This window comes from Centroberyx affinis, unplaced genomic scaffold, assembly GCF_046629955.1.
Source record: "Centroberyx affinis isolate AG114_WGS23_722 - 3 ecotype Tasmania unplaced genomic scaffold, CSIRO-AGI_Caff_v1 ptg008841l_1, whole genome shotgun sequence".
Classification (NCBI taxonomy): Eukaryota; Metazoa; Chordata; class Actinopteri; order Beryciformes; family Berycidae; genus Centroberyx; species Centroberyx affinis.
In genome coordinates, this window is record NW_027284338.1 from 1,053 (window position 1) to 10,000 (window position 8,948).

Consider the following 8,948-nt stretch of genomic DNA (forward strand, 5'->3'; position numbering starts at 1 on the left):
ACCTCCGCTGAGAAGCGCTGGCTTTACTTGTTATTAAAATACATTGTATATCAGCTGTATGTCAGCTCAAAAACTAATACTAACTACTGCGAAGCGTGTCTGTTATTTTGTAAAAACTCCATTTCCCAGGAAGCATCGCCTTGTCACCTTCACTACTTTTAATCACCCAGAAAACGTTGCAGCTTTTGTTCAGTTCGGCGCTTTATTTTGAAAGTTATGAGCGGAAGTCCTGTTTTATTGTGTCCACCTTGACCCCGGTGTCCGGTAACAGAAAGTTCCGCCGTGTTCTGCGCGTGACGGGCTGAGACGCTCCAGGGTTTAGTCTTTAACTTTTAATTCAGAATATTGAAGCGTTTAAATCAGATTTTTGGAGTGTTTTCATCAGAGTATTTCAGTGTTTCTCAGGGAAACTTGTCACTGAACTGCAGAGACTCGTAAGCGAACAGCGAACTAACTTTTAAAGTGAATATTGATTATTGATAAATCGGTTTTGAACAGTCTGGGTGCTAGCTGGTTAGCTAACATGGCGAAATGGGGAGAAGGAGATCCGCGCTGGATCGTGGAGGAAAGAGCCGACGCGACTAACGTCAACAACTGGCACTGGTGATTATTTCTGTTGTTATTATTATTATTATTATTGTTATTATTGTTATTATTGTTGTTGTTGTTGTTGTTGTTGTTAAACCAAACCCCTTAATTTTATCCTGAACGTCCTGAATGTCTCCAGTATGTAAACGGAGTTTATCCATTAAAATAACAGCTGCAATAAAGTCAGGTTAAGAGTTTAAGGGATTTATTCAGAGACTCTGGTAGTTAAGGGACTTTCATGCCTGTTGTGCAGGTTTAAAGGTTATTAATGAGTTATTAATGAGTTATTAATGAGTTATTAATGAGTTATTAATGGAAAGTCCGTTTAGTTTTCATTATATTATAAAGTCAGCAGTCAAACATTAAGGCAGTTTAAGCGCGTTTTGAGTCTCCTCCATTAAAAACTTAACTCATTTTAAGGGGATTTAGCATGTGAGGGCTTCCTTCCATGATGTCATGTGTTAGCATGTTAGCATGTTAGCATCAGGCTGAGTGTCAGTTTCTCCTGCTGGATCCTGACAGCAGATCAAACCTCCAGAAGACTCTAGAATGGTGTGTGTGTGTGTGTGTGTGTGTGTGTGTTGGGGGGTCTCTGTGTGTGTGTGTGTGTGTGTGTGTGTGTGTGTGTGTGTGTGTGTGTGTGTGTGTTGGGGGGTCTCTGTGTGTCTGTGTGTGTGTGTGTGTGTGTGTGGTGTGTGTGTGTGTGTTGGGGTGTGTGTGTGTGTGTGTGTGTGTTATTTTGGGACTGCAGTACTGAGTGTCCGGCTGAAGCAGATGGAAGATATTTATAAACCCGCCTGTAGAACAGATCTCAGAACAGTTTCAGATGGAGGAGAATTAGAAAGTTTAGTTTCCTCCGTCTGTTGTCAGATCAGTTCAGCGGTCCGGACCGGACTCCTCCAGGTCTCTCTGTGGGTCCGGTTCGTCTCTGATGGACAGACTTCTGGTGGAGAAGAAAAAATCAAACCTGAGCGTCTCCCAGAGGCTTCACATCGTAACCCTGAACAAGCCTGTAGACCGGGGGGACTTTTATTTTGACGACGGGGGACTTTTATTTTGAGGACGGGGGACTTTTATTTTGAGGACGTAATCCTCTGATGCGTCGCACGTACTTCCTGTGTACTTCCGCAGCTGGAGAGATTTAAGAATAAAATCTGTGTGACGACGGGTCCGATGCGGATCAGACAGCAGACCGGTCCTGTCAGCAGCAGGTGTGCAGGGTTCAGCTGGAGCAGGTTTCCGTGTCCTGGGAGATTTCAACGTCCCGACAAATGGGAGAAATTCCGGTGAATTGAGCTTAAAGGCAGGCTATATAAAGAATGACATCATCAAGGCATGTAGATTCATAATATTTTTTTATTGAAAAGTAAGCTACTTTTGCTTATACATTATATTCCAGATAAAATAAATCCCGTCAATAGACTCACGTGCATAACTCTATCTCTCTCCAACACACAACGTTACCATGCAAAATAGAAAAATAGGATCATCTACTATGAAAATTTACACTTTACTTTGTTCCTGACATGTATTTTGTTGCCAAATAGCCATATGATGATGTCACCATGACACGGTGCCAAAGTCCCGTTAGCCGTCATCTCACGAGTCCGGCTGCTAAATACACAACGAAAAACAACACAGTAAATGTAGCCGCAGGCGGCAATGACGGGGTCCGAGCATCTGGTGACCTCTAGGGTCAATGTGTGTTGTCGACACCAAATGTTGCACATGTCCTCAGAGGTGATACCTGCACAAGTGCACCAAGTTTGGTTGAGATAGCACAAGGCGTTCATGAGTTATGGCTCATTTTGTCACATATGTGCCACGCCCTACAATCGATTGGCCTACAGCGGCCAAACGATATGGAGTACAGGAAATCTTTTCATAACTTTTAATCAGGGGAGGCCAGAGATCATGCATACCAAATTTGGAGATGATTGCCTCAACGGTCTAGGAGGAGTTCGTAAAAATAGGTTTTTGAGAAAATTCAAAATGGCGGAAAATTTAGTCAGACGGAAATGGAATTTTGTTTCTATGATGTATAGTTACTGAGTTATGGGCATTTAAAATCTGAAACATTGCTGTAGCGCCCCCTATGGGTGAAATGACAGTAAATTCGGGCTGGTATCTCAGAGTACACATCTGCACATGTCTACCAAGTTTGGTGCAGGTAGCACAATGCACTCATGAGTTATGGCAATTTTTGTAAAATAGACCCCGCCCACAACCTTTGACTAAACTTTGGAAGCTAATTAATTCAGAACGGTAGGGAATATCAAAGATCTTTTAATAACTTTTAATCATGGGGATCCAGAGGTGATGCACACCAAATTTGGAGATGATCGCATCAACGGTCTAGGAGGAGTTCGTAAAAATAGGTTTTTGAGAAAATTCAAAATGGCGGAAAATCTAGTCAGACGGAAATGGGCGTGGCCTATGTGGATAGATGCATAATGATCCAAGGAATCCAGGAGAATTTTGATTCTATGACTCACGGTTCAGAAGTTACGGACCAAAACGTGCAGTGGGCTGTTATAGCGCCACCATCAGGTGGATTGGTGTCATTTTCTTCCCTGAGTAGTGGGTGAGATTTCCAACCTATGTGGAAAGTTTGGCTGCTGGGGCTTATGGTTTCTGAGGTGCAGATACTTTTAGGGCACGAGAAGAAGAAGAAGAATCGGAACAATTACAATAGGGTTCAAAGTTGTTTTCACACCAAAACGATCCGCACCGCGAGACCGAAACTTTTGCAAGATGTCGGTCCACAGCCGAGTCCGCAGGGCGAGGTCACGCCTGTCAAACCGATCCGGACTCAGCAACAAGGTCCTGAACCGGTTTATTCTGACAGGAGAGACCCGCGGCCTCGGCTCCTGCTTTTAAATCATTTGTCATTTATTTTCAAACTGCATGTATCTCATGTTGTTGTCACATGGTCTTAGCGTGTTCTGCCTCTTCAGGACGGAGCGGGACGTGAGCGGCTGGTCGGAGGAGACGCTGCGGCGGCTGCTGCTGGGCGACGGGGTCACGGGGTCAGAGGGCGTCGGGGTCACGGGGTCAGAGGGCGTCTGCCGGGTCACCGAGGTTTCCAGACTGGAGGGAGAAGCTTCCATCAACAACCGCAAAGGGAAGCTCATCTTCTTCTACGAGTGGCAGCTGAAGGCCTCCTGGACCGGTCTGTGACCTCTGACCCCGAGTGCAGCTTCACCCTGTCGTCTCTCTCTCTCTCTCTGACTGTCTCTCGCCCCTCTCTCTCCCTCCAGGAACAACAAACAGCGGCATAAAATACAAAGGGAGCCTGGAAGTGTCCAACCTGTCCGACGAGAACGACCCGGACGACCTGGATGTAAGCCCCGCCCCCTGCCTCCTGTCTGGAGCTCTGCATGGCTGTGTCATTATCATTAGTCAGTGATAGTCATCAATACTGTAATCAATACCATGATCTGGACATTACAGGACACAGTACTATTATCACTCTGCTACTGCTGCTCCGGGCGGTGTTTGGACCTTCGGGCCAATCACAGAGCTTAAAAACGTAAAACTCCACTCGACCGGGAAGCCGGGCGACATTAAACAAACGCACCCTGACAGACAGACAGACGGTTTACTCTGAGCTGCAGGCTGCTGTGAAAATGTCCAGAAAGAAGAAACTAGACGGTCAGTCAGGAACACTTTAGTCACAAGATAAAACCATTAATTGTAACTAATGGTAATACAGTTATGTTTGGCGGATATGGCTCTGCTCTATCTGCTCCCTGCTGACCCAGCAGCAGGCTGAAGGTGCAGCAGAGACACCATGAGAGAATACAGAGCAGAGCCAGAGCAGAGTCAAGCAACGAGATCCAGATCCTTCATCATCTCAGGAGGATCTGGTCCAGCTGGTTCTTCACCACTGAGGAGCTTTCTAACCTCCTCAGTGACCTCTGACCTCCAGAGTCTTCAGCTCTGCCGCCTGAACAGAGAGACAATCAGGTTCAGGAGTTCCTCAGAGTTCTTCCACCTTCTGACAAAGTTCTGCTGAGAACAGCCTGGTGATGTCCTGCCTTCCCTCCTGAGTCTCTGAATGTTTTTCCACAACCGGTTCCCCGGGTTCCCCTCTGCTGAGTCAGCAGTCCTCCACTTCAACCAGGTCCAGAAGGTCCTTCTTCATCTGGACAGCCTCCCTCCCCCTGCTGTCCACCAGCAGGTTCTGACAGACTCCGCCCACCTTCTGCCCACAGCTCCAGCAGCTGCTTCAGCCTGTTCTTCAGCAGGTTCTCACCACGTTTGGGTTCAGCAGTTTGGGTCCAGAGCTGCATCTGTTGGTGCCTCTCCACCTCCATCTGTATGGACCTTGGCAGGACTAACTCAGGTGGGCGGGGGCTCAGCTGCCAGGTGGGCGGAGCCTCGGCTGCCAGGTGGGCGGAGCCTCGGCTGCCAGGTGGGCGGAGCCTCGGCTCGCAGCTCTGAGGCTCAAACCTCAACATGAGGAGGCGGAGACTCCAGGAGGAGCAGCAGCAGAAGTGATGATAGTACCGTCTAGAGCTGCAACCATTAATCGATTAGTTGTCAACTATTAAATTAGTTGGCAACTATTTTGATAATCAATTAATCGGTTTGAGTAATTTTTTAAGAAAAATAAGTCAAAATTCTCTGCTTCCAGCTTCTTAAATGTGAATATTTTCTGGTTTCTTTCCTCCTCTATGACAGTAAACTGAATATCTTTGGGTTGTGGACAAAACAAGACATTTGAGGACGTCATCTTGGGCTTTGGGAAACACTGATCCACATTTTTCACCATTTTCTGACATTTTATAGACCAAACAACTAATCCATTAATCGAGAAAATAATCGACAGATTAATCGACAATGAAAATAATCGTTAGCTGCAGTCCTAGTACCGTCCTGTAATGTCCAGGTCATGGTATTGATTACAGTATTGATGACTATTACTGACTATTGATGAGCGTATGTATTGCTGTCCAGATCTCAGTGTCTCTGTGTAAAGACCAACCGAACACGCCGCTCCTCGACCTGATGAAGAAGGACGGAGTCCAGAAAGTCCGGAAGGTTCTGGGCGAATACGTCACTCTGCTGAAATCAGGTCTGCTCCGTTACCCAGGAGGCATCAGGACAGATCAATCAGTAATTATAATAATCATGACGATAATAATAATAATCTATAGTTGAAGCTTTAACAGGATGTCGGTTGTGACCTCTGACCTCTGACCTTTGACCTGGTTGCAGAGTTCAGCCAGGGGATGATCCTGCCCACAGCTGACGGAGTGAACCCGCCTCAGCCGGCCAATCAGAACCAGGTCAAGACCAACAGAACCCAGGTGGGCTATCAGTAAAACCAGGTGGGCTATCAGTAAAACCAGGTGGGCTATCAGTAAAACCAGGTAGGCTATCAGTAAAACCAGGTAGACCTTGACCCCTCTGTGTTCCTCTACAGATCAGCCCCGCCCCCCGCCCCGCTCAAAGCCCCGCCCCCCGCCCCGCTCAAAGCCCCGCCCCCCGCCCCGCCCCCAGCTCCACTCCCAGCTGTTCGGGGGTTCGAATCCCAACATGCAGCTTCTCTCTGAAGGAAACCTTCCTGACGTCGCCTGATGAGCTTTACAGGACCTTCACCAACCAGGAGGTACAGACCAGACACAGACCAGACACAGACCAGACACAGACCAGATACAGACCAGACACAGACCAGACACAGACCAGACACAGACCAGATACAGACCAGATACAGACCAGACACAGACCAGACACAGACCAGACACAAACCAGATACAGACCAGATACAGACCAGACACAGACCAGATACAGACCAGATACAGACCAGACACAGACCAGACACAGACCAGATACAGCACTAGTAGTTCTACTAGCTGTACTACAGTAATACTAGGTGAATGTGTAGTTTGTGCAGGTCTTCACCCACGCGGCGGCGGTGGTGGAGGATCGGCGTGGAGGAAAGTTCCGGCTGCTGGACGGGAACGTGAGCGGAGAGTTCACACAGCTGGTGAGACTCCAGAACCTTCTGACCTTCTGCAGAACCTTTTGACCTTCTGACCTTCTGCAGAACCTTCTGACCTTCTGCAGAACCTTCTGACCTTCTGACCTTCTGCAGAACCTTCTGACCTTCTGACCTTCTGCAGAACCTTCTGACCTTCTGCAGAACCTTCTGACCTTCTGACCTTCTGCAGAACCTTCTGACCTTCTGACCTGCTGCCTGCTGAGTCTCAGCTGCAGCTGCTGTAACGACTCTCTGTTCCTCCAGGTTCCCGACGAGAAGATCGAGATGAGATGGAGGTTCAAGACCTGGCCGAGCGGTACGTGGTCCGGTCGGAGTCATAGAGGAGTTAAGCGATGTCTGTGTTGAACCTTCATGAGACTGATGTTGATGTTCCTGTGCTGTCTTCATCAGAGCATCACGCCACCGTCAGTCTGGACCTGAAGGACCGAGGAGACGAGACGGAGCTGAGGATGGAGTGTCGAGGTGTTCCTGCAGCAGAGGAGGAGCGGACCAGGGAGGGCTGGAGGAGATATTACTTTGAAGCCATCAAACAGACCTTTGGATACGGAGCTCGGCTCTACTGAGACTCTGAAGGTCTTCAGACTGAAGGTCTTCAGACTGAGACTGAAGGTCTTCAGACTGAAGGTCTTCAGACTGAGACTCTGAAGGTCTTCAGACTGCAGAGCTACAGCCAGTCAGCAAGTCATTAGTTTTCAATGGAAACAAATTGAGAGCAGCAGCTACAGACTGAAGCTCAGCTGCTTCAGCTGTTTTCAGCTCTGACAGATCAAGGCAGTGTAGGTCGTTATATTTATGTTATTATTGTTTACTTGATGAATTAGAACAACAAGTATTTGCCAAATAAAATAAAACCGAGACGAATGCAACGCTATGACAGTCTGACATGAACCACCAGAGACCAGAGAGGAGGAGCTCAGTACACCAGACCCTCTGGAGACCTGGAGACCTGGAGACCGGAGTCTGGACACACCACAGACAGACAGACAGACAGGTAGAGAGACAGACAGACAGACAGGTAGACATGTAGAGAGACAGACAGACAGACTGCTGCTGGACGACCGACTGGAACAACATCTTAGACCTTTAATACTGTCTTCACTGTGTCAACTGGTTTCACTGTCAACTGGTTTCACTGTCAACTGGTTTCACTGTCAACTGGTTTCAGTGGCGAAGCCCAGCAGCAGTCGACTGGCCAAGCATCTGTGATGTCGGTGTGAAAATAATAAAAATTGAAAACAGAAAACATGACTCAGCATGTTTCTGTCTCTGACTCAGCGTGTTTCTGTCTCTCTGACTCAGCGTGTTTCTGTCTCTCTGACTCAGCGTGTTTCTGTCTCTCTGACTCAGCGTGTTTCTGTCTCTGACTCAGCGTGTTTCTGTCTCTGACTCAGCGTGTTTCTGTCTCTGACTCAGTGTGTTTCTGTCTCTCTGACTCAGCGTGTTTCTGTCTCTCTGACTCAGCGTGTTTCTGTCTCTGACTCAGCGTGTTTCTGTCTCTCTGACTCAGTGTGTTTCTGTCTCTCTGACTCAGCGTGTTTCTGTCTCTGACTCAGCGTGTTTCTGTCTCTCTGACTCAGTGTGTTTCTGTCTCTCTGACTCAGCGTGTTTCTGTCTCTGACTCAGCGTGTTTCTGTCTCTCTGACTCAGCGTGTTTCTGTCTCTGACTCAGCGTGTTTCTGTCTCTGACTCAGCGTGTTTCTGTCTCTCTGACTCAGTGTGTTTCTGTCTCTCTGACTCAGCGTGTTTCTGTCTCTCTGACTCAGCGTGTTTCTGTCTCTCTGACTCAGCGTGTTTCTGTCTCTCTGACTCAGCGTGTTTCTGTCTCTCTGACTCAGCGTGTTTCTGTCTCTGACTCAGCGTGTTTCTGTCTCTCTGACTCAGCGTGTTTCTGTCTCTCTGACTCAGCGTGTTTCTGTCTCTGACTCAGCGTGTTTCTGTCTCTGACTCAGCGTGTTTCTGTCTCTGACTCAGTGTGTTTCTGTCTCTCTGACTCAGCGTGTTTCTGTCTCTGACTCAGCGTGTTTCTGTCTCTCTGACTCAGTGTGTTTCTGTCTCTCTGACTCAGCGTGTTTCTGTCTCTGACTCAGCGTGTTTCTGTCTCTCTGACTCAGCGTGTTTCTGTCTCTGACTCAGCGTGTTTCTGTCTCTGACTCAGCGTGTTTCTGTCTCTCTGACTCAGCGTGTTTCTGTCTCTCTGACTCAGCGTGTTTCTGTCTCTCTGACTCAGCGTGTTTCTGTCTCTCTGACTCAGTGTGTTTCTGTCTCTCTGACTCAGCGTGTTTCTGTCTCTCTGACTCAGCGTGTTTCTGTCTCTGACTCAGCGTGTTTCTGTCTCTCTGACTCAGCGTGT

General features: G+C 47.9%; 1 protein-coding gene across 2 annotated transcripts; it reads left to right on the forward strand.

Moving 5' to 3' along the window:
- Positions 1 to 301: 301 nt before the first annotated feature.
- LOC139640268 (activator of 90 kDa heat shock protein ATPase homolog 1-like) lies at positions 302 to 7,831 on the forward strand. 2 transcript variants are annotated; one of them, XM_071514451.1, is made up of 9 exons: positions 302 to 603; positions 3,546 to 3,760; positions 3,849 to 3,931; positions 5,551 to 5,668; positions 5,812 to 5,903; positions 6,020 to 6,205; positions 6,482 to 6,583; positions 6,842 to 6,893; positions 6,989 to 7,831. In XM_071514451.1, the coding sequence occupies exons 1-9, from the start codon at positions 524 to 526 to the stop codon at positions 7,159 to 7,161; spliced, it is 1,101 nt and encodes a 366-aa protein (XP_071370552.1). In that variant the 5' UTR covers positions 302 to 523; the 3' UTR covers positions 7,162 to 7,831. The 2 variants fall into 2 exon arrangements, with proteins under 2 accessions (XP_071370552.1, XP_071370554.1); XM_071514453.1 differs by having other exon boundaries at positions 5,812 to 5,849.
- Positions 7,832 to 8,948: the final 1,117 nt, after the last annotated feature.